The 25646-nt window shown below is 42.6% G+C and overlaps 1 protein-coding gene across 1 annotated transcript in view; it reads right to left on the bottom strand.

Annotated features, from left to right (window-relative positions):
- The window catches only part of RPH3A (rabphilin 3A), a 114217-nt gene that overhangs the window by 58895 nt on the left and 29676 nt on the right, over positions 1-25646 (bottom strand). The window contains 2 exon segments of the mRNA XM_050749963.1: positions 4172-4183; positions 12337-12425. Of these exon segments, the coding sequence (XP_050605920.1) occupies positions 4172-4183; positions 12337-12407 (83 nt within the window). The 5' untranslated portion in view covers positions 12408-12425.

Below are 25646 nucleotides of genomic sequence, written 5' to 3'. Positions count from 1 at the left end.
CCTATAAAAGCCTCTGGGCAGTGCAGAGGGGTTTCCTGTGATAGAGTTCATCACTTCTCAAACTTTAGCATGCCTAAGATTCACTTGGTGAGCTAGCCAGAATGCAGATTTCTGGGCCCTTTGCAGAAATTTGGGTTCAGAAGGTCTGGGGTGGGACTTGAGAATTTGCATTTCCAGGAGAGGAAGGAATAAAGTCGGGATGGTTAATGGGTACAAAAATATTCGTAGATAAAAGGAATAAGATCTAATATTTGGTAGCACAATGAATAGGATGACTATAATTAACAATATTTTATTGTATATTCAAAATAACTAGAAGATTAGAATTAAAATGTTCTCAACACAAATAAATGATAAATGTTTGAGGTGATACGTATTTCAATTACCCTGATTTGATTATTCCACATTGTATATAGTACCAAATATCACATGTACCCCAAAAATATGTAAACTATTTTATGTCCATAAAAAAATTTAAAAATTTAGAAAGAAAAAAAGAGACAAACATTGGGGAAAAAAATTAATAGGTAGTATTTTAGTAGAAGCATGAAATATGGTTTATTGTAAGGATGGCCCCAATATTTCACTCTTCTCTGTATACATGCCCTATGCCATGTGAATTTGAAATTGATCACTGAAAAGTCAGGGTCTATTTTCTCTTCTTTCTTTTTGAGATTGTGTCTCACTTGGTCGCCCAGGCTGGAGTGCAGTGGCACAATCTCGGCTCACTGCAACCTCCACCTCCTGAGTTCAAGTAATTCTCCTGCATCAGCCTCCTGAGTAGCTGGGACTACAGGCGTGCACCAGGTAGTTTTTTGTCTTTTTAATAGAGACAGAATTTCACTACGTTGGCCAGGCTGGTCTCGAATTCCTGACCTCAAGCGATCTGCCCACCTCGGCCTCCCAAAGTGCTAGGATTCCAGGCATGAGCCACCACGCCTGGCTCTAGCATCTGTTTTGCTGCTCCTTAAATCTAGCCCAGACTTAGGACTTGCTGTGGGCAATAAAATGCAAGGGAGTGATGTTGCACTAGTCCAGAGGCAATGCCTCCAAAGGCCTTGTGTGTTTCTGTTTACTCTTATACCCTGCCATCACCATGGGAAAACCCAGGATATCCTGTTGGAAGGTGACGCATGTGATATCATGTTGGAAGAAATGTATCATTCCAGACATGGTCATCTTAGATCAGCCAACCCTTTGATGCATAAATGAGCCTAGCCAAAGTCCATAGAGTCAGTTACCAAGCCCAGATGCCTGAGAACAAGTAACTAACAAGTTCTAAGCCACTGAGTTTTAAGATGGTTTGTTACACAGCAAAAGCTAACTGATACATTTTTCACCATGGCAAAAAAAAAAGAAAGAAAAAAAAGAGTGAAACTTGTTAGACTTCCTACACTTATTTTACAGTTTACCATTATGTTAAATTCCAGTTGTATAATGTTTACCATACTATTTTTAATGCTTTCAGCCACTAAAGGTCTTTATCCAGCTCCACTCTTATCTGTCTCAAATATTTGGCTTCTGAATAAAGTATTATTCAAAGAAAGACTTTTACTGCTAAGAAAAAGTCTAAAGACCACTGTAGGTAACCTGCTCATTTTCCCAGATGCCTGAGACTCACAAGGAGAAAGGGAATTGCCGAGAATCATGAGTAGAGAGAGGATGGTCCAGGACTTGAGAAACCAGCCTTCTCGATGTGCTTCATCTGCTACCAGAAGGCACCTGCTCAGGTGCACCACGAGGGGGTCAGAATGAAGCCACCCACCAAGGCCAGCATCAGTGGACCCCAACACAAAAGGAAATTAGCCCCAACTCCAGATGGAAGCCCCTCATAGATGTTTCCCCTTGAAATACTGCAAAGGGCAGCCTCCCATATCTTTCCTGCCTCCCACCTTGATTCTTCATTGCATGCACACAATAGTCACATAATAAATACTCGCCAGATGTCCCTATTAATAAATTATAACTCCCTAAAGGAGTGGGATGATAGAAAAGCTGTCGGGGCATGAAAGCTCTGAAGCATTCAACAGCAGAGGTGTGCAGAAAATTAATCCGTTTTCTTTTCTTTCTTCTTCTCTCCCTGCCTTCACCTTGGATGCCAACATGGGCAGGTGTCTGCAGGACGTCTCTTTAGAGCACAGTGAATGGGATTTTAATGAATCCTGAAGGAAAGGAGGGGCAGCTACACCACAGAATGTTTTGCCCATGACTAGCTGGTATAAAGGCCCCTTTGGATGAAATTTACCCCATCCAGACTAATGGGGGGTGCAGAAGGGATGCTGTGGGTCCCCCACGTCCTCAGAATGCCAAGGGGACCTGGGGCTCCTGTTAACCTTTTTAGCCAGACTGAATTCCATTCTGTTCTTATAAAATCCCACGTTGTCTCTCACAGTTGGGCTTGGCAAATGCCATGTCCCCTACCGGGAGCTCCTCTGTCTCCTCCACCTAGTGCTCCTCCCTCTCGTGGTCTCAGCTTACACATCACTTCTTCCAGGAAGCTCTCCATCATCACCCTCAGGTCTGAGCTAGGTGACTGTCTTTGTGCTCCACAGTCCACTGTGATTCTATGATTATAGCTCCGTACATACCAGAGTGTATTTGTTGGTGACTGGCCCTTTATTTGTTTGTAGACTCCACTAGACATACATTTATACTTGGCTAACTGCGTCCCTGGTGCTTAGCATGGTGCTTGGTATTTAGTAGGTACTCGGTGTAAGTGTTTATTAATAGAGGAAGGGAGGAAGGAAGGGAGGGAGGGAGGAAGAAAGGGAGGGGGGGAAGAAGAAAGGGAGGGAAGGGAGGAGGGAGGGAGGGGAGGATCTTGGGGATGAAGGACAGAGGGGAAGAGGATGAACATGCTACCTTTCAACCTGCAGCATTCGTGAAACCTCTAAGAGCCTTGAGAGCCTCTGGAGTCATGAACTTCTCTCTTGTGATGTTCATATTTGTAATCTGACAATGACCCAGCATCTCTCTCCAGCATGTCTGAATAATATACTCATGATTTCATAGAAAGCAGATCTTGCCTGTCCAGGGTCCTGTCAGCCAACAACAGAGCTTGTAGAGCATTCAAATAGTCTTTACAAGGCAGCTTGTTGAAAGCTCTCATCTGACAGATGGAGAAACTGAGGCACAGGGCAGGGAGAAGAGTTTTCCTGGGTCTCCTGGCTACATATTAGCTGTGATAACTAAATCTTTAGAGCATTCTGGGTCTGATAATGTGGTTATTTGGGTCCAAAAAGGCTGAAAAAGTTGCGCAAGAGTCTTCTATATAAACATAAGGGTAAGGCAAGGCTGTAATTCACACCTTCATCTAACTTTGCTTGGTTAAGCTTTACAGTTGATGAAGCTTCCTGCAAACATCTCATTTGATCCCACCACCAGCCAGTGAGGAGGGAGGGGCAGGGTTACTGTGCCTATTTTACAAACAAGATAACCAACACTTAAGGAGGTGAAGGCTGTGTCCCAGGCCACAGGGACCGTGAGTCCCAGAGTCCCATGATTGCGGGGAGGGGAGGTAAAAATGACTTTCCATAGTTTCTGAATGTGTGCACGCAACTGAAGATGGGGCTGCTTTGCAGTCTGGCTGCTCATTTATTGGACCCGGCATCCAATCTGTCATGCATATTTAGGAAATGAATCCAATTAAAAACACAAAAGTTGTGAGAAAAGATAGGGCCTCTGCGTCAAAGGTATTTTGCTGGGAAATCAGGATGACCTCTGATGAGGTGACAAAGACCAAATGTACAGCACATAACAATCCAGAGCCCTGGCCTGTTCATCATCATCTTTTATTCATGGTAGCAGGTATTAGAGTTAACATTTTCCTTATCGCAGAACAGTGGTCCCTAGCAAAATGCTGCAGAAACAAGGGCACTGAGTGGCCAATAAACTTGCTGAAATCCTACACATCACTAACAAGAATTGAGGGCTAAGAAATATCTTGTATCCTTTTATCAAGTTTGGTGTGAGGTTTTTTTTTTTTTTTAATAAGTATTTTTTCCTAAGGTGGGTGTGGGTATTTTTTATATTTTACCTTTTTAAAAAAATATTTAAAATTTGCTAGTTCCTTTTTTAACCATCTCTCTTCAGGGGCAAGCCACCTTGATCAGAAAAAGAGATAAAATACAGTTTGTAAAAAAAATAAATAAATAAGTTATAAAATACTCACTGTTCTTTATCACTGAAGGAAGGCAGAGAAAGGAGAGAAAGAAAAAAAATGAATAAAGTTAGGTAAGAAATCGTCACAATATCAACACTGTCTGGATGCAACACTCACATAGTTTGAATTATGATGACCTACTTCCATTTTGTTTCAGCCATTATCTAAAACAAGGCTGCTTCAACATAGCATTATGAAATCCACATCTTTGATTAAATTGACCAGCCACTTTGGCTTATTAATTAACTAAGCTGATCATGTATGTATTTGAATAATGGTTTGAGGCACTAAAAAGAAATCACTGAATGATCTCATGGCCATCATCTTTCTTGGTTTCTATTATTTCAAACACTGGGGGACAAGGACCACACTAGGTAGAGCAACGGGCCCTGAACAGTAGACCTTGTAGTTCCCCAGTTTGGGAAAGCAAGTTCTTCCTCTCTAGACTGGAGACCAGCATCTCCATTTATGAGGCATGCAACCAAAAGCAGGTCATATCGTCTCTTTGTGCCTCAGTTTCCACCTCCCATGTCTGGCACTCTCTGGTTTGCAGACTTGAATGCTAGACAGAAGTATCAACTGTCAAAGACCAGCATTTCTCCCCATGTATTCTTAACATGAAGAACTGAACCATTGCCCTAACCAAGCAAGGAGTAGACGCATTCATTTCTCTCAAATTCCCCTGTTGTTGGTTTCAAACGTGATCATTAAATTCAAGGACAGTGAGAGAGGAAGACATTTGAAAATAACAACAGCAGGAAGCATGTCTGGCTAGCCAGCAGTTAATTACGACTAGATTTGTTAATTTACTGGAGAAAGACATTATAAGTGTCTGCATTACTTCAACACCACTGCAACAGACTAGATAGCATGTGTGATTACTGTAATTCACCCATTAGCATTTATTGGAAAATAATTTTAATATCTGAAGAAAAGGCAGCAGCAATCAAGCCAGCCAGATGCATTCAGAATGCCAACATGTTTCATGGGAGCCCAGGAACGCTTTAATGAAATGGCGTCCAGACTGTTTGGATAATTTTAATTTAATTGTAAGGCAAATTGTTTGGCTTCATATCGACTAAAGTAAACTCTGATGGATGAGATTTTAATTAACTGACATTTCTTAAATAAAATAAATATTTTACCCCATCCACCCTTCAGGCAACTGTTTATCTTACAGAGACACACTTTCTGGCTGAGGAAATATTCTCTGCAAAATAAGTTTGGCTCCAAGAAGACATCGTGAAAAGGGCTTTGGAAACTAGCAATTTCCTATGAAAAAGGAAACCAACAGAGTTCAATAGTGTCTTCAAAACAGTAAAACTTGTAGAACTGGAGGAGGTATTAGATAGAAGTAGTAAACAGACATGAGACATTTGCTTTGGAGTACATGGGTGGACTAAATATTCAGAAAGACCCTTCACCAATATAAAATTAGATCCTAGAAAAATTAAAGCAAACTTTTAAAAAATGCAGTTCTGGGATTTCTAGAAAGTAAGGAAATTCTCCAAATGAATAAACCAAATAGATTTAATTAAAATAAAAAACTTTTTCTCTTCAAAAGACTCTGTTATGGAAAAGGAAAGGTAAGTAACAGACTTGGAGAGAGTATTTGCAACATGTATATCCACAAGGGATTTTATCTCTAACATAAGGAAACTTGTAAAACTTAATAATAAGAAGATGAATTACCTGATTTTAAAAATGGACAAAAGATTTGAAAAGATACTTCAACAAAGATTTATACAAATGGAAAAAATTTATATTTGTATGTCTAACATAATTATTAGGGAAATGCAAATTAAAACCACAATGAACCACTATACACACACCAAGAAGGTTAAAATTAGAAAGACTGATCATACCAAGTGCTGCTGAGGTGGTAGGGAAGCTGGAACTGTCATCCACTTCTGGTGGAAATTTTAAATAATACAATAAACTTGAAAAACAGTTTGACAGTTTCTTAAAAAGTTAAACCAGCATCTACCATATGACTGAAACACTCCACTTTTAGGTAATCACCCCAAAGAAATGAAAGTATGTGTCTATACAAAGTTTTATTTGTACTAGCCCAAACCCACTGTTCATCAACGGATGAATGAGTAAATGAACTGTGGCATATTTGCATAATGGAATAATATTCAGAAATTAAAAGAAACAAATATTGATATATAAAACAATATGATTGGATCTCAAAATAATTACACTGAGTGAAAGAAGACAGATAGCTCCCTTGCACAAAGGGTACACACTGGATGATTCCATTTATATGAAGTTCCAGAAAAAGCAAACAAATTTATTGCTAAATAGTGATGACTTAGGGATGGGTGGGGAGAGAGAGGGGTAAGAAGGAGGAACTATAAAGGGTAACAAGGAAGTTTTGGCGGTGGATGTATATGTTCATTATCTTGATTACTGTGATGATTTCATGGGTATACACACGTTTTTATGGCTGATGGTGGCTCATGCCAGTAATTCCAGCATTTTGGGAGGCCAAGGCTAGAGGATCACTGGAGTCCAGGAGTTTGGAACCAGCCTGGGCCACAGGCTGGGCAAGACCTGTCTCTATTTAAAAAAAAAACTTAACCAGGTGCAGTAATGTGTACCCACAGTCCCAGGTTCTCAGGAAGTCAAGATGGGAGGATTGCTTGAACCTGGGCGGTCGAAGCTACAGTGAGCTGTGGTTGTGCTATTGCACTCTGGCCTATGCAACAGAGTGAGATACTGTCTCTAAAAAAATAAAAATATAAAATTATCAAATTGTACTTTAAATTACCCTAATTGTGTACCGTTGAAGGTATATTAATTATACCTCTATAAAGCATATTTTAAAAAAGGAAATTCAGCAAACTGAATCCAGAACAGGGAGCTGTGAGCAATAAACCAATGCAAATACCAACATTACATTCCAGGGGCTGATGTGGAGATCCTGACAGGTGCAGAAGCTGAATTGGAGATACGCACATGGAGTCAGGACCCTCAAAGGGAGCAAAAGTGTTTCTGGATGACCAGAGCATCTCACTCCTGGCAGAAGCAAGTGTAAATACCTCTGAAGATAAATGTTCCCAAGGTAGGTCCCTAGGATTCTCACAGACTGAGCATTCAAAGTGCAAGTAATTATGAGTGAAAATCTGCAGGAAAGACAAACAACAGACCTACATGGTCAGAAGCTTCAGGCAGTGGTGTGCTGGTAAATGTTTAACAACTGACTCTCTGGGGAAAGAGCCCCGTGGAGGCTGATTTCAAATGCCAACATGATGTGACTAAATGAAGAGCTGGGAATAAATGTACAGCAGCATACCTTTATATAGTATTTCCACCTTACAGGCATAATAGACATAAATAACAGAGAATATCAAAATGTAGTAAAACAAGTCAGGCGCAGTGGCTCACACCTGTAATCCCAGCATTTTGGGAGGCCAAGATGGGAAGATCACCTGAGGTCAGGAGTTCAAGACCAGCCTGGCCAACATGGTGAAACCCCGTTGGGAGGGAGACAAAAGAATCGCTTGAACCTGGGAGGTGAAGGTTGTAGTGAGCCAAGATTGTGCCATTGCACTCCAGCCTAGGCAAAAGAGCAAGACTCTGTCTCAAAAAAAAAGATAGTGAAATAATTGAAACATGTTTGATTTTGAATATTTATCACCATTGTGTGTAATATGATTTAACTATAAATATATATTTATTCATTTCAGGGAAAGGGTCTCTCTGTTACCCAAGCTGGAGTGCAGTGGCATAATCATAGCTCACTGCAGCCTCGAACTCCTGGGTTCAAGCTTCAGCGTCCTGAGTAGTTGAGACCACAGGCATGCACCACCACATCCAGCTAATTTTTAAATTTGTTGTAGAGATGGAGTCTCACTGTGCTGGCCAGGCTGGTCTCAAACTCCCGGCCTCAAGTGATCCTCCCACCTTGGCCTCCCAAATTGCTGGGATTATAGGTGTGAGCCATAGTTCCTGGCTAATATATATCTTAATTTTTAATAATGGCCATGTTTATTAACTGGCTCACAAAATTCCTAAAAATTTAACATCCATTCTAATGAGCTTTTATGGTACATATCCAGCATGCCACTGAATCAGGTATAATTATTGGATACAGAATGTGAAGTTACTGTATGTGAAATACTTAAAGAAATAAAATGTGGATTAAAACAAGCAAGAGTCAAGAGACTAAAAATGGTTAGGAAGATACTAAAAAGAATGAAAAATAATTTTTAGAAATAAAATATGTAACTGCTAAACTCTAAAATGCAATGGGTGGTTTAATGGCCAATTAATATGCTTTAAGACAGAGTATAGCCAGGATGAAAGACGTGAAGAAATTACCCAAAATACAGCAGAGAGGTAAAGAGATATAAAATATGAAAGAGAGAACAGACAGAGCAAGACCCCAACTCAAAGAAAAAAGTAAGAGAGAGAATAAGCAACATGGAGGTCTAATATTTATCTAATCAGATTCCAGATAGGGAAAATAGGGAGAACCGAAGAAAGAAAAATATTTCAAGAGATAATGCTGAGAATTTTCTATAACTAGAAAATTTCTAGATTTTTCATGTTGGAAAACATGAATCCACTGTTTCAGGAAGCACAACACACAACAAGTAGAAAAAAACAATAAGAAATATACACTTAAGCACATCGTTCTACAGAACATCAAAAAGAAGGTCTTACGTGGAGGGAAAAATCATCTACAGAGGAAGGGCAATTTGTTGACTTAAGACTCTTAACAGACACTTGAAAGCACAACCAATCCTTCAAAGTCTACCTAGAATGCTGCAACCTTCAAGAACAAGGGATAAATCGATGTTTTAAGATACACACAGTCTGAGAGAGCTTACCAACAGAATTTTACCAAATGAAAAGCTGTACTTCAGGAAGAAGTAAAGTGTCCCCAAGAAGGACCAAGATTCAGGAAGATTTGAACATTGAACCAGAAAACTAGAAGACAGGAAAAATTTTTTTTAAATGCCAGTATAAAATAATAATGTCTAATATATGGAGTTAAATAAAGGATTAAACTAAGATACTAGAGAAGAGTCGTATGTAGGTAAGGAGGGTCAGAATTAAGATGTTGTTAGAGTGTTTTAAGCACCTTGTGTTACCTAGAGGAAGATGTTGAGACAGTGAGTAACTCCAGACATGATTAGCCATGAATGGTAATACTTTAAGGATAGCTATGGAAATCATAGGAATGAACCACATGACTTTGAAACCAATAACGAGAAAAGTAGAATTTGTAAACCCCCAAGCCCAGTTAACCAATTAATAAAAATAAAAGGCAAGGAGAGAAACAAAAGAACCATAGAAAAAGAGAGACCAAAACAACAAGAGAGTAGAAAAGTTAAACTATATAATAGATCAGCAAACTATAGGCTACAGGCCAAATACAGTCAGCTGCCTGTTTTTATTTAAAACAAACAAACAAACAAACAAACAAACAAAAAAGCCATGCCCATTGATGTGCATGTTGCCTGTGGCTGATTTTGCACTAGAACAGTGAAAGTGGAGTTGCTGCAATGGAGACTTTATGGCCAGAAAAGCCTGAAATATTTACTATTTGGTCCTTTATAGAAAGAGTTTGCTGATAATTACAGTATCTGTAAATGGATTAAAATCATCACCTAAAAGACAAAGATTACCACACTGAATTAAACAATAACAAAAGAAACAAAATCTGGCTAAAAATATCCTTTATATTCCCTTACCTGAAATGTAAGAGGACTAAAAGATTAAAAATAAAAGGATAAAAAAATACTAAAGAAAGCTGATGTTGTTTTTTAATATCACAAAAGGGAGTTTAGGACAAAAAAATCATTATTAGAGATAAAGAGAGACATTACATAATGATAAAAGGTTCAACTTTTCAGTAATATAGGTCAACTCCAAACCTGTAGCCATCTCACAGAACCACAAGGAGAAACTGACAGATCCATGGTGACTGAAGGAGATTTCAGCATAATACAAGCAGACTAAAAAGCCGTAAATGTAAAAACATGTTATAAACACAATTAATAATCTCATTTTGATATGTGAGTGACCTTACAAACTATAATTATAGAATGCACATTTTTCTTATGTACTCATTGAGCATAGCCCAAGATCTGGTTATAAGCCAAATCTTAACACATTTCAAAGATGAATTATCATATGGGTCATATTCTCCAACCAAAATGCCATTAAATTTGAGTTTAATAACGAAAAAAGTAATAAGTTAAGAATCCTCAAACATCTAGAAATTTTTAAATATGCCTCTAAATCACTCTTGGGTTAAAGTAGAAATCATAAGAGAAATTTTAAAATACATAGAAATGAGAAACAATGAAAATACTATATGTTGAAGCTTGTGGGATCATTTGAATGTGGTACTTTGTCAATCACATTTATAATTACTAATATTAGAAAAAAGGGAAGTTTTATATTAATGAGGTAAGTACACAACCCAAGTATTTAGAAAGTAATAGAATACACTTAAGAAAATGAGAAAGGATTATTTAATAGAAATTAGAACAAAAATTAATCAGACAGTAAATGACAGGGCAATATTAAATAATAAGAAAGGCATTCCCATTTCAATCTCCTTTCCAACCTCACGTACTTCAAGGAGAAAGTGCTCATATGATTTTAACACTTCTCTATCACTTGCTAGTTGCCTTTTTAAGTGGGAAGCAAGTCTCAGGCTCAGAGCCTCTGTGAGGCTACAGTTTATAGCTAGAATGTAATAACATTGTTTTTTTAAAATTATTTGTCTTCATGGTTACCTTTGTTCATAGAAAGCATGAACTAATTATCCACTTACATCCATTTGTGATTTAAAAAAAGCTCTTGTTAGAGTGCTTACATTTTATAAGTAGCCAATTAAGAGAAAATAACAATAATGATATTTCATAGATGAGGTAAAAATTGTAAAAGTGGTGTTCGAATGACCAAGTTTAGGGAAACACTGCTCTCCAATAAGGAAAAATCTTTGCTAAAAAGCCTTTGTAGGCTAGGGGTAGTGGCTCATACCTGTAATCCCAGCACTTTGGGAGACCAAGGCAGGAGGATCACTTGAGCCCAGGAGTTTGAGACTAGCCTGGTCGACATAGCAAGACCCTATCTCTACAAAAAGAAATTAAAATTAGCCAGGCATGGTGGTGCATGCCTGTAGTCCAAGCTACTTAGGAGGCTGAGACAAGAGGATTGCTTGAGCCCGGGAGGTCAAGGCAATAAGCTATGATTGCACCATTACGCTTCAGCCTGGGCAACGGAGCAAGACCCTGTCTCAAATTTAAAAAAAAAAAAAAAAAAAAAGCCTTTCTCCATTCTTTGGGCAAGCCACAACAACTACACCCTGACATTTATTCTTTTTACAAAAATAACCATATCTTCAACTATCCTACCCAGAATTTAAACTCTTAAACTGACCCTAAAATACTGTCTAACAAAAGATTGACAGAAGTCCACAGTTAAGGAAACTTAGAGGTCATCTATTCCAGGGAGACCAACTGGGATGGGTGGGTAACAGAAATGTCCAAAGTAGGCCAGGTATTGGAGACCAACAAGGAAGGATGGGGACTGTGGAAAACTGGAGAGATCTTGTCAGTCTAAATATATGAGCTGCTACTTGTCTTCTGCTGAACTGTTGGCAAAATTGCGGTCCAGTATTGTCAGGTCTTCTGATATTTTGAAGTCATGTCAGAAATCTGGACTTTCATGTGAAATCTCCCAATTTTTACATGATCGGGCCCAAAATATAAAAAAGAAAAAAACCATACACACACACTTCTGCAAGTCAGAGTCTGCCAGGTTGTAATCTCTGATCTAGTGCAACTTCCTTATTTGACCGATGAGGGAACCAGGACCCCGAGAGGGGAAGATACTTGCCTATCATCACACAGTAAATTAGCTCATATCCAGAACTAGAACCCAAGTCTGGTTCTGACACCAGGTCAGTTCTCTCTCCAGTCCACCAGGCCACCTAATCTACGGAGCATGAAACTCAGGATTTAATCTGTTCTTCCAACCTTGCAAAATAGTCAAACTACGGGAGACATTTTCATGACTGAACTCCCATTAGGTTCCTCTCCCCCTTCCTCAGGGAAGGAAGCGATTCCTTCTTTTTTTAAAGCGTAGAACTGTCAAAACCTCATCGACTCAAAACAAGCCACTCCCAGGAACATGCAGCAACTTACTTTGATTGAAGGGGCCGGTCACTGGGGTACATCCAACGGTTAGAACTGTTGCTGAACACGGTGTCAGTCATGGTAGACGTCTAGTGCTCCTGGAAAACATCAACCCAGAGAGGACATCACCCCATCATTCAGCCACTCCTTAGTTCTCAAGTCCCTGATTTATACCACACACCCAGTGGGATAGAGAAGAAAGAACTAAATCTAGTTTCTCCATTTTTCAGATGGGGAATCTGAGATCCTAAGGGGGAAAAGTGTCTTGCTGGAAGTCACGGCTACCCCGTGGCAAGAAATGGACCAGAGGGAAGAACCCCTCACCTAAATCCAAGCTCCTCCATACGCTGTTGCGGGGATGTTGAGGGAAGGCCACCGCACCCCCAGCAGTGTGTGGGCCAGAGTTCTTAACTCGAATCCAGGGTGTTTCTACTGAGCAAGTCATCTGACTTAGTTGTTGTGGCGTCATCCCTGCCCTTTTTTTTTTTTTTTTTCATTTTCTTTTTCTTTCTTTCTTCTTTTTTTTTTTTTTTTTTTATTATACTTTAAGTTCCGGGATGCATGTGCAGAACGTGCAGGTTTGTTACATAGGTATACACGTGCCATGGTGGTTTGCTGCACCCATCAACCCATCATCTACATTAGGTATTTCTCCTAATGCTATCCCTCCCCTGGCCCCCCACCCCAGGATAGGCCCCGGTGTGTGATGTTCCCCTTCCTGCGTCCATGTGTCACTGCCTTTTTTAAAAAAAATACTCTACATCCAAACTATCAGAAAATGGTATTGGCTTGATCTTTAAAATAGATTTAGGATCTGCCTACTCCTTTCAGCCTGCATTGCTACTATGCTGATGCAAACTGCCACTATCCCTGCCTGACTTAATGCAATTGACTCCTCCTTGGTCTTTCTCCATCTACCCTTGTCCCATTTCATTCAGTATTCATAATAACCACAAAGTAGAGACACCCCAGTATTCACCAGCTGATGAGCAGATTAACAAAATGTGGTATATCCATGCAATGCAGCATTGTTCCACCATAAAAACAGATATGGTATTGACATATGCTATGATGTAGGTGAACCTTGAAAACATGATGCTAAGTGAAAGAAGGCAGACACAAAACGCCATATATTGTGAGATTCCACCTATATAAAGTATACAGAATAGGAACATCTATAAAAGATGAAAATGAGATCAGTGGTTGCCCAGGCTGGGGGAGGTGCTGGGGGTGCAGGGTTTCTTTGTAAGGACAGTGAAAATTATAAAGTTGATTATGGTGATGGATCCACAACTCTGTGAGAATACCAAAAGCCATGGAATTGCCCACTTTAAATGGGTGAATTATATTATCTGTGAGTTATATCTCAATAAAACTGAAAAAATAAAATGGTGCCACCACTTTGGAAAACTGTTTGGCAGTATCTGTTAAGCTAAAAGTCCATCTACCGTGTGGCCCAGGAATTCTACTCAGGTACACACCCCAGAAATATGCTCAGGTATATACCCAAGAAAAAAGTGCTTATGTTCTAAGACATATACAAGAATATTTGTAGCAGCTTTATTCATAATAGCTTAACACTGGAAACAATCCAAATGCCCATCAACAGAGAGCAGATAAGGCCGTTGTGATTTATTTGTACAGTGGAATGCTGGTGAGCAGTGACAGACAAGCTTCTGATACAGTCCATGTAACGCCATGGATGAACCCATAGATGTTATGTTTAGTGAAAGATGCCAGGAACAAAGAGAACACACTGTCTGATTATATTAACACAAGAGTTAAGAAAAGACAAAGCTATTTGGTGGTGACAGAAATCAGGGCAAATAAATTGCTTACTTTGGGGAGGCTATTGATTCAGAAGGGGAAGGAGGGGGCCTCCATGGGGTGAAGATACTCCATATCTTGATCTGGGTGGCCACTAACCAGGTATACACGTCTGCAAAAACCATCAAGCTAAACTCTTAAGATGTGTGTACTTCATGTCCTTCCCTTCATCCCCCAAAAAGCAAGTCAGCTATGTCACTCTTTTGCTCAAGAGTCTTCAATGGCTCCCCGTTGCTCCTAGACTAAAATCTAAACCCCTTAGCACAGCCTGGCTCCCTGTAGCCTCCTTCTCTTTTCCTCCCACTCTTCTCATGCCCTCTTTCCCAGACCCAAAGGCCTTCCTGCTGCTCCCTCGACATCCCGCCCCCCTGCCTACATTCCCACTTGCTCTTCCCTCAGCCTGGAAGCCTTCCTGCAGATGCTTGTTCGGCTCACTCTCTCCCTTTGTGTAGGTTTGTTCCTAAATGCCACCTCCTCCAAGAGGGCCTCCCTGACCACTCAGTTTAAAATAGCTCCTACAGGGGGGTCACTGTAGGGAGATCTTCAGGATAAATAGCTAATGCATGCAGAGCTTAATACCTAGGTGATGAGCTGATAGGTGCAACAAACTACCATGGCACACATTTACCTGAGTAACAAAGCTGCACATCCTGCACATGTACCCCGGAAGTTAAAATAAAATATACGTATTTTTGAAAAATAAAATTATCTAAATAAATAAAATAGTTCTTCCTCCCGCTTCTCCACTCTGGCCTCCTTTACTCCGATTTATTTTTCTTCCTAGCTCTTATCACTAGCCCAATTTAATATAAGTTGTTTATGTTTATGTTTGTGTCTTTGCTTAGAGTTTGAATCCCCCTGCTAATATGTGCATACGTTTTTCCGTTTTGTTCACTGCTTAGTCTCAAACACTAGCATAGTGTCTGGCACCTAGACGGTACGTAATGAAAATTTGCTGAATGTGTGAAAGAGTCTCCATCAACACTGTCAGAGCGGCTGAACTCAGCCAGGCTTCAGTTCTCTCTGAACCTGCCCCCGACCCCACCCCTCTGAAGGTCTCGCCAAGAGTCAGAGGGAAGAGACCACATGGAGATTGCAGTAATTATTTTAAAAACAAACAGAAAGCAGATCAGCATGTCTAGGGGTTCCTGATTTCCCTGTAGGTCTTGTTGTCTGTGATGCTAAATAGATGAGAACTTGGGAGGTGAACACACAGTGACCTCCCTCTCCTGTCCTGTATCCTTTGTAATTATTCAGTCTTTGTGTGGGAGAAACCGGAGGGGAATGTTGGTTGGACCCGTAGCAGAGAAGGTCCCTTACACTAAAGCTATTTCATCTGCTCCCATGTCGTTAACATAATCTTCCCAGATTAATGTGGGCATTTCATTGTTTCCACTTCAAAAACAGAAAGGAGAGACAGCTCCTGTTGTGAAGGAAATTTGCTGAAAAAGAACTTTAATGTCTCATTATTGCCTGTGGTGAGAGCTGAGCAGACTTCCCTGGAGCCCCCCACCTGGAGGACCCCTGGCCCCTGCTGAGCGCAAAGAGGCTCAGTCCCCGAGCATGAGCTTCCTCGGCTGCTGTTGGTCTAGAAAGCTGAACCTGTAACTGAAGGTTTCATCTGCTGCTTTGCAGCAGAGAGAAGACACTGGCCTTGGAGACCCTGGGACGAAGGTAGGTCTGGGGTAAGGGAGACACATGATCACCTCCCAGGAACTCTGATCTCCAACTTCCATCATCCTCAGGGCAGCATCTGGCCTGCTCGCACTCTCCTTTGTTCAGTCATGCACACCAGGGCTGTGTTTCCCACTAAAATTCCACCTGCAAAGTCTAAACTCACTGGCTGACCAGCCAGTGGAAACCACCTAGCTCCATCCCTCCAGGCCAAAAGCCACCCTGGACAGCCCTGGTTATTTCAGCTTGGCCACTTGGGGCTCTCAATGCACTTAACATCCCAGGATTGGACTCTTTATCTACTGCTTACCCCAGTCTACCAGGCCCGGACCAGAAGAGGAAAATGTTCAAGCAATCAAGGATATTTGAACAACTAGAGAAATAGGCCCTGGGAAAGGAGGGCATGTGTCCACCGGCAGTTCTGGGATGGAGGTGGGGATGCAGTTGGGCGGAGGCACCCTAATAGTCACTGTTGATTCCTCATCTGGATCCCCCCTACAGCTGGTGCATCCTCCCATTCCCACCTCTAGGAGTATTAGCCACGAAGGGCTACACTAAGGGCTCATAGCAGCACCATTTTCCAGAGAATCGCCCTCACCCAACAGGAGCTGCTTTTCCCGGAGATACCAGGGAGCAGCACAAAGCCAGTGGCTAATGAACAAGAGGAAGGTAGAAAAATACAGCCCCCTTCTCCCAGGGTAAGATGGCTTTGTGCTACCATCACACTCCAGAGCTCCCCAAGGATTGGGCTGAGGCCAGACTTCAGGTGAAGCCACGCCCTCGCCTAGCTTCCTCTGCTGCCCTTTCCTGCTTCCCTCATTCCCTAGCAGGTTCCTCCTTGGAGCATCCCCTGAGTCTAGCACTAGTACAAGAATGCACATCTCAGGTTCTGCTACTAGGGAACTTGACCTTGTGTGGGAGGGGACAGGAGAATCTTAGGGAAGCATGGTTCTGTTCCATGAGGTCATTACATCACCCCTAGTGGTCACATAGTCATTTTCTAATCCAACACAGCATGATCCTAAAATGCTCTCCTAAGATGTTTTCCTACCAGCCTGCAGATGATACTTCATGAAGGCCAGCTCTTCATGAGGAGTTGAGGGTGAGTCAACAGAAATGGAGACAGTCTACTGGTGAACCTCAGACATTCTCAAACCACTCCCCACTTTCCCATCACTCACTACAGAGAAACCATCGTCATAATAGACTGAAGGCCTGAGGCCCAGGGAGGACCAGAAGAAGGAAACCAACCATGGATACAAGAAGCAAAAGTATAAATGTAAGTGTCACATAAATAGTGCCAATTTCCAGCCCTAGGACCACTGCAGAAGCTTGGCGTCACTGAGCTGATAAGTTTAAGTAAGCACCAGCTACACTCCCTAGCACACAGCAGACACTTGTAAAGTGGGAATTCTCTTTTCCTACTTCTCCTATACTTATCATGTACAGGATGATGACTTACCATTTTTTGAGTGCCTACTATGCACCAAATTCCATACCTACATTATTTGCTTTACTCCTTACAATCCTACTCCAAGGTAGATGGTATTATCCTCATTTTACAGGTAAGAAAATTCAGGCTCAGGGTGGCTAAGCCACTTGCTCAAAATCACACAGCTACCAAGTAGCAGAACTGGGGTTTGAACCCTGACTCCAAAGCCCATGTGCTTACTCACTACGCTGTTCACACCCGTTCATTGCCCCTGGGCTTTGGATTGTTGGGTTCTGATGAGTATCTAGAGGATTGGTGATTGTCCATTCCTGGCCCTCTGGCCCCTGGGTGCATTCTCACCTCTCAGCCTCAGAGACAAACAGATACCTACCCCCCGCCCACCACCACCTCACCAGCCCTCTCCCAGGCAACTCTGAGAGATCACATACTTTGGCTTGAGTAAGGGCGAGGCAGTGGCTTAAATCCAGCCCTGCAGCTGCAACTTCAGAAGCATAAAATTACTTCCTCTCCTGAAACCAGAGACTCTAGCTCTTCTTTCTCAGCTGGACAGAAACTCCCCTACAGTCCTTGTACAAACTCTAAAGAGTCATCTACTTTCAGTAACAAAAGAAGCAACAACAACAACTGAAAGTTCAGATATCAAGGGCTTACTCCACACTAAGCACCTCTCAAGTTTATCTCCTTGATCCTCACAATAGCCTTATGAGGTATGTGCTCTTGTTATTCCATTTTACAGATGGGATAACTGAGTCAAGGAAAGTTTGAGTGAACTTTCCAATGTCCTGCTTAAATTCCTTCAATCAATCTAAACCGCTAAAAATAAGCACTGGATAGCTGGATGAATCTGAATCTTAGACTGAATCTTAGACCTGGAATCTCAGACTGCCACAAAGACTCTGTCCTAACCCCAGATAACCCATATTCCAGGGTCCTCCCTTCTCCTCCTTTGCCATTGGTTCTGCCTGCTTCTCCCCTGGCTCTCTTTAGCATTGTTTGCTAAGGAACAGCGGTTGCATCCCCCAGAATCTCCAAGGTTTTCTGCTAGTTGTAGTTGAATGGAAAAAACAACACAAAGCCTATTCAGTTTCTGAGCTGCTGTGGCAGGTGTCTGAACGTGACCCAGCGGGGTTGGGCTGGCAAGGATTTTATGCAGCACTTCAGGGCACTGCGGGGAACCGGCAGGAGCTGCAGCTGTCTGCGTGGAGTTCAATGCCACAGTTGGCCTCCCTATTCCAATGGTCTTGGAATTAAACCAGATGCTTTGCAGCAGAACCTGCAGCCACAAGTTTGGACAATGCCCAGACAGTTCCATCTCTCGATCTCTTTCCTTGCCCCTCCTCTCTTCCCCTGAGTGCAGTACATCACTGCTCAATTAGGTATCTGGAAAAACTCACTGTGACTATTTGATGGGGTGGGAAATGTACTTAAACAAAGGGCCTCAAATTGGGAGAAGCAGGAGTGTCCATGAGCAAAATCCAGGCTGAAAATGTTTTGTTTGGTCCATGAAGGATTTTTTAAGGGTAAAATTCAATCAATATTTTAAAAGCACAGGATTTAATTAAAAACACAGATTGCCAGCTTCTCTTGGGAAATTAGAAGAATTAAAAAATATTTATGAAACATTTACTATTACTATGTGCCAGACACTGTTCTAGGCACAGGAGATATAACATTAAAACGAACAAAGACAAAAATTATTGTCCCCATGGAACATGCCTTCTAGTAGGGAAGACTGACAATAAGCAAACAAGTAGAATATTAAATGTGTCAGCTGGTGATGACTGCTTTAGAGAAAAATAAAAGAGGGAGGGTGATTGGGAATTAGGGGGGAAGAAGTGTGGTTTTAAACAGGTGGTCAGAGGGAGCCTCACTGAGAGATGCTATTTGAGCAAAGACCCAAAGTGGGTAATAAACTGAGCCACAAGGCCATCTCGGGGAGAGCATTTCAGGCTGAGGAAACAGTAAGTGTGAAGGCCCTGGCGCAGGCATGTGCTTGGTAAACTGGAGAAATGGCAAGGAAAACAGAGTGGTTGGAGTGAAGAGAGCAAGAGGGAGCTGAGATCAAAGTGGTGGTAGGGGAGGCATGTAAGCTTCCACCCTGAGAGACGCAGGAGACACAGAAAGCCTCTGAACAATGATGCAAGCTGAGTATATTCTAGTCCATCTCAAATATGCATCCAGACTTGACTATTTTCCAGGCTGTTGGGATTTCTACACACCCTCACTATGACAAGGACACTTGGAACACCAAAGAGAAAGATGGCGATCTCCCGCTTTGTCTACTGTGCTTGATGGTCTGAGTGCCCCTTCACTTGCCTGCCCACTGGTGATTCCAGCCTTCTTTCATGGGACCCCAGCAGCCCTTACACATCCAGTCCCATCCAGACGGTATAGGCTGCTGTTGGCTTCTCCTTGTTCCAAGAGCAAGCTGGGACATTCCCAGCCTTCCCTGAAGCCAGCTAAGGCTGAAACGACAAGAGCTTGGCTCCTTCCATGCCGAGCTGGTTGATGCCAGAGACAAGGACAGAGACAGGCCTGGGAGGTTCTAGAGACAAAGGCGATTTTGTGTTCCTGGCCTTGAAACAACAAAGCAAACTCACTGTCCCCTCCATATGGTTCTCCCATTGCCGTATAGCAATAACGGATGTTGCCTGCCATGAGCCTTTAAATAACCCCACAGGACAGTCCTCATTTCACAGATTTTAAAGTAGGCACAGAGTTCATCCTCCACTGCTCTGCTGCTTACAAGCTGCATAGTCTTGGGCAGATACACAATGTCTGTGGGCCTGTTTCCTCATTGATAAAATGAGTATGGTCATCCCAGCACTACCTACTTCATCATAATGGCTACTTAGGTTGTGCCTGGCCCTGGGCTAAATGCTTGCCATGGATGGCTTCATTTAACTCTCCCAAACACCCATTAAGGAAGGTACAAGTATTGTCTCCATTTTGCAGATGGAGATACTGAGGCTTAGAAGGGTAAGTGACTTACCCACCGAGCCGGCGACCAGCAGATCTGGGATTTGTACCTACAGGATCTGATGCCAGGTTGCATGCTTAATCACTCTACTATGCTGCCTCCAGGACTGTTGTGAAGAGTGGGGTTTGAAGAAGAAGGCAAGAGAGACAACGTGATACTTGGAACATAGTATGTGTTCAGTAAACATTAATTATGGTCACTATTGTCATTATCTCCATCATCATCCATCAGTGTTTGTTCTCTCCAGCAGCTAAAATGGACCATAACTTCCATGATGTGATCGGAAAAGCACTAAATGCTTCCATAGCTTTCACGGTGCTCCAAATTTCCTCCACCATCACTGCTCCCTAAAGGTGCATCTGGTCCCCTCTTTCTCCCCTAGCTCAGGAAACAGAGAGGTAAGCTCACTGCAGATGGGGTGAATTGATCACAAAACATAGCCCCATGTCTTCCCTTTCTGTATCCCTGTCCTTTTCAGCTCCTACCATCCAGCGGTGAAATCTATTTCCCCACCCACGGAATCTGAGTTGGCTCTGAGACTTTCTGTGGCCAATGGGACACTAGAAGATGTGTTGCATTAGAGGCTTGGAAATACTAGCCCTTCAGAGCCTGGTCTCTTTTGCTACTTTTTAGCAACCCTGCAGTCACCATATGAGAAACCAGGCTAGCCTGCTGGAGGATGAGCTATCACAACGCGGGAGGCCACAGCTGTCCAAGCTACTATGGCTGCCCTGTCACATACCAGTCAGTCCCAGCCAACATACAGGATGACCATAGACACACGAACAAGCCTAGCCAAGATCATCCAAGTTTGGCCTAGCTGAACCCAGCTGAACTCAACCCAACTGCCAACACAGAGAATCATAAGGTAAATAAATGGTTGTTGTTCTAAGCCACTATTTTGTGGGGTGGTTTGTTACACAGCAAAAACTGGCTGGTGAAGCAGCCTCTTGCAGTGAGACAATTGCTGGTTTCAGACCCAGAGCACTGGGATCCAATCTTACCTCCCCTTTTTATTCTCTGCATGACTTTAAGCAAGTTTTGCACCTGTAAAATGAGGATGTAAAAATTCCTATTCTTGATCAGGCATGGTGGCTCACACCTGTAATCCCAGCGTTTGAGAGGCTGAGGTGGGCAGATCACTTGAGGCTGGGAGTTCGAGACCAGCCTTGCCAACATAATGAAACCCTCTCTGTACTAAGAATACGAAAAAATTAGCTGGGCATGGTGGTGCATGCCTAAAATCCCAGCTACTCAGGAGGCTGAGGCACAAGAATCACTTCAACCCAGGAGGTAGAGGTTGCAGTGAGCCGAGATCATGCCACTGCACTCCAGCCTGGGTGACAGAGTGAGACGCCATCTCAAATATTTGTATATATTCTTCTTATGCCTATCTTGTAGGGTTGTTGGGAAGAACGAATGAGTTAATTCATGTGAGGGGGCCTTGTAATCTAAAGTGTTTTCCAAGTATCAGTCAGGGAGGACACTGTTAGTGTTATTTGAGGGCAGAACTGGGGAGAGAAACAAAGGTCTAAATCCTAGGTGTTTGCTTAAGCCTGAGTGAGACACTGCAGTGGATGTCTAGGGTAGACATCTATTGTTTTTCCCTATCCAGCATTTATCTGGATAGCCTTTTGTTAGGTAAAGTCACCCCAATTGTGTTTTGGGAAACCATCCGCTCTCAGTATTGATCTGTGTGGTCCAGGTGGGGCTCATCCAACCCTAGTCCTTAGAGGTGGGCCAATGACCTGTGCCTGGCCCATCAGTGTATTATATTCCCTAGGCTGCTGTGATTGGTTCAAGGATAGGTATACAACCTGAGTTGGTCTTTTGCTGGAACTATGTGGAAAGAAGCATTCTCTTTCCACTAGGCTGCTAAACTGATAGAACAGAAGTCTGTAGCTGCTATTGATAACTTTTGTCAACACACAATAAAAGCCTGGAAAAGGATAAAAGCAGAGCTGGGAGATAGAGACTGATTCCTGATGATGCTGTTGGAATGCTGGATCCAGCCATGCCTGAATCTATCAATCTATCATGGCCTTTTTGGCTACTATGAACCAGTATGTCCCCTCCCCACCCTCTTTATTTATTTTTTTCTTTTTAAGTTGAGAAGTCAAATTCAAATCCAATGTGAATCAAATTCCTGCCATTTTCCTGAGTTTTCTCTGTGTATCTTCTGGGTGAGACCAAGCTACCTTTCAGCAAACAGGGATTCCAAAGACAATCGGAATTGACTGAGGCCTGGAGAAAAATACACCAGCCTTCAGCAACCCCCTTGAATCCTTCCCTCCTCTACCTCAGAGGCACTGCCATCCAAGCTCCTTGGAGGACAGAAAGTGTTTCTAATAAATCCCCACCAAGGCCCGCTGAGACCCTACAACGACAATTAAAATTCAGGGACAATAAACAACACTAATTAAAAGCAAAACTAAGTACTTAATAAGACAAATGAGGTGGCAGTATTAAAAGTCAGGATGAGAGAGCTGGCATTAATTAAAAGCAAAGACTAATTTCTTCCCTCCTCTAAAAAGGCTGCGTGTAGGGGGGTGAGTGCACGCACACACACCTGTGCATTTCTAGACAAGATTTATATTTTGTAAATGTATAAAATTCCCTGGGAGCCAACAGACTGTGGGATTGGTGCTGCCTGGGGTGGGGGTGGGGGTGTCTTCCCAGAGAAGGGAACATTTGGGTTGGACCTTGAAGGCTGAGCTGGGACGTGTGAGAATAAAGGATAGAGGAAAGGAGGGGGAAGAGAGTAAACAGGGTTCAGAGGCTGCAATGAACATGAAACATTTAGGGAATAGAAGGACCCATGGGGATGGATCCTGGGTAGATTGAAGACAGGGAGGAAGGGGAAACAGGGCTAAAAAGAGAAAGTGGGGCTAGTGCTGAATCCCTATTTCTGTGGATCAGCAATGATAGTGCATAGCATCTCCACTGAGCCAACCCCAACTTCCATTCGAAGATCCAGAGGCTAAGGTCCCCTGCTCTTAGCAGACAGCTCAGCAAGGTGACTAAGGGTATGGGTTTGGAGTTCAAGTCCATTCTGCCATTTATGAGCCAGGTCACGTTGGGCAAATTTACTTACCTTCCAACACCTCAGTTTCCTCATCTGTAGAGCAGGGACAAAAACAGAACCACCTCTAAATGGAACTGTGAGGATTAAATGAAATCACTTCTCTGAAGTCCTTAGTCCAGAGCCTGGCACAAAGCACGCCCTTGTCAAGTGGAAGCTATCCTTAATTTATTATGAATAATAATCTCAGCCATGTTTTCCTAAGAGATGGGAGTCCATTTTCTGCACTGGAATGAAATATCTCAGGCTTTCTGAAACCAGAGTAAGTACATGGAGGAAAACAATGATGGATTGTGGAAATAAACACAATAGTAATACACTAATAATAATATAATAATTCTCAAGCGTGGGTCATTTGTTGAGCACCATTGTTGCCTTTAGTGTTAATGACTAAATGTTTCTGGCCCTCTACTGTGTGGTGAGATTGGCCCTCCCTTTCCCTGGGGAAGCTGGGAGTGACCACATGACCTGTTTTGGCCAAAGAAGGTTTCCAAGTGGAAGCTTCAAAGCCAGTGCATACTTCACCACATTACCCTTTTCCCGTCTTGACAATCATGTTTGTATGAAGACAGAGCCTTCCTCAGCCTGGGTCCCAGCTCTGAAGACATCCCCTACCATATCCAAGTAGCATGAGTGAGAAACAAATCAGAAACTTTGGAAATGGTTAACACAGCACAACCTAACCCAGTCTGTCTGTGTTTTCTACGGGCCAGGAGCTGCACTAAATGTTTCACATGCAACGTCTTATTCTGTCTTGGTAATGATCATAGAAAACAGGATCTTTCATGACCCACTTTTACAGATTGGGAAACTGAAGCCCGGAGGGATAAAGTCATTTGCTGGAAGATGTGCAGCCAGGAGGTTACAATAGGGTGTGCATTTGAAATGAGCCCACAGAAATAAATACAGTACATGACTCCACTGGAGGCAGGGCAGAGCATCCAGGATTGATTGACCTTCCTGAGGTGAATGTCTCCGCTGGATAGGGGAACCCAAAACTCTTCCTTCCTCCCTGGGTTATGGGAGTCTCTGTGAGCCCTGTGTCTACAAAGCCTTAACACCAGACACTGATCAACAGAACACTCTTCATGGCTCCCTGTACGGTCCAGACAATTACCTAATTCCTTGATAAAGCGGAAACTTGCTTTTGTCCTGCTGTTAATCTGGCTTATCTCTGCCCCAGCTACACTGTGGTAAGCAGGGAAAAGGCAAAGGCTCAGGATTGATTTCAGCACTCAACACATGCACACACAGACACACCGGCCCCATACAGAAAATGTGATTAGACAGGTCTCCATATTAAAACAAGTCATTTAGCTTAATGGCCCCTGGCTGCCACTCAGGCCCAGGCTGCAGTGAAATTCATTCTGATTAAAACTCAGCTGGAGTTGACTTCTCTGCAGCTCTAAATCTGATCATGCCACGGAAGGCCACAAACGGCGTCCTGCTCCCTCCTCTGCCTCAGGGACAGGACGCTCACAGCAGAGAGGGGCATTATTCTCCTTAAAAAAAAATGGCAGCAGTCCTGGTCCTCACATCTGAGGGGCATTTTCACACATTTTACATGGGAGAAATAGCATTCCCATTTTATAGGCCAGGAAGTTGAGGCCAAGGTTTGTCAAGGTCATGCTGGTAGCAGGTGGAATATCCAATGACTCAAATATGGGTTTCTTATAAATGAGGCTCCTGCCCATCCTGCTCTATTATTTGTTGGGTTAAACATATTAATTTGCTATTTTTATAGTACAAAAATGCTTGCATAATGACAGCATCATGTGGTTCAACTTAATAATAAAGTAGCATTGCTGGATAATTTCTATTTGCTCCTCCAGACCCATTCATCCTCCATCCTGCTCTGTGCCCTGGGAGGCTGACCCGTGTGGGAGCACTAGCAGGCTCCCTGGCCCTCTGGCTTCTGGTTGGGTTTGTCTAATGGGAGGCACCAGCAGGAGACTGAAGGGAGGGAGGAGAGACAGGCTGGGGTATATTCTTCTGAAGGTCATAGCTCTTGTCAGGAGGACCTCTCCACCCAGTCCTTTCTCTCCTGCATCCACTTAGGTTTCCTCCCAGCCCCTCCAAGCCTAGAGATGGTAAGGACTTGCCCAGATAACACAGCTAACAATTGACAGCGCCCCACTTGGAGTCTCAGTCTCAGCAGTGTGGCTCCAGAACATGTGCTCTTGGCCAGCTCACTATCCTGCCCTGAGGGTCTGCATTTCACAGTTCTGCAGAGGTGGGACATAGTGTAGAAATGAACAACACCAGTCTTCAGGTGGGCAGTTTTCACATACAACCTTATTTTA

Source organism: Macaca thibetana, chromosome 11, assembly GCF_024542745.1.
Source record: "Macaca thibetana thibetana isolate TM-01 chromosome 11, ASM2454274v1, whole genome shotgun sequence".
NCBI lineage: Eukaryota > Metazoa > Chordata > Mammalia > Primates > Cercopithecidae > Macaca > Macaca thibetana.
Note: the sequence above shows the minus strand (reverse complement) of the source record. Positions and strands in the feature narration are given on the sequence as shown.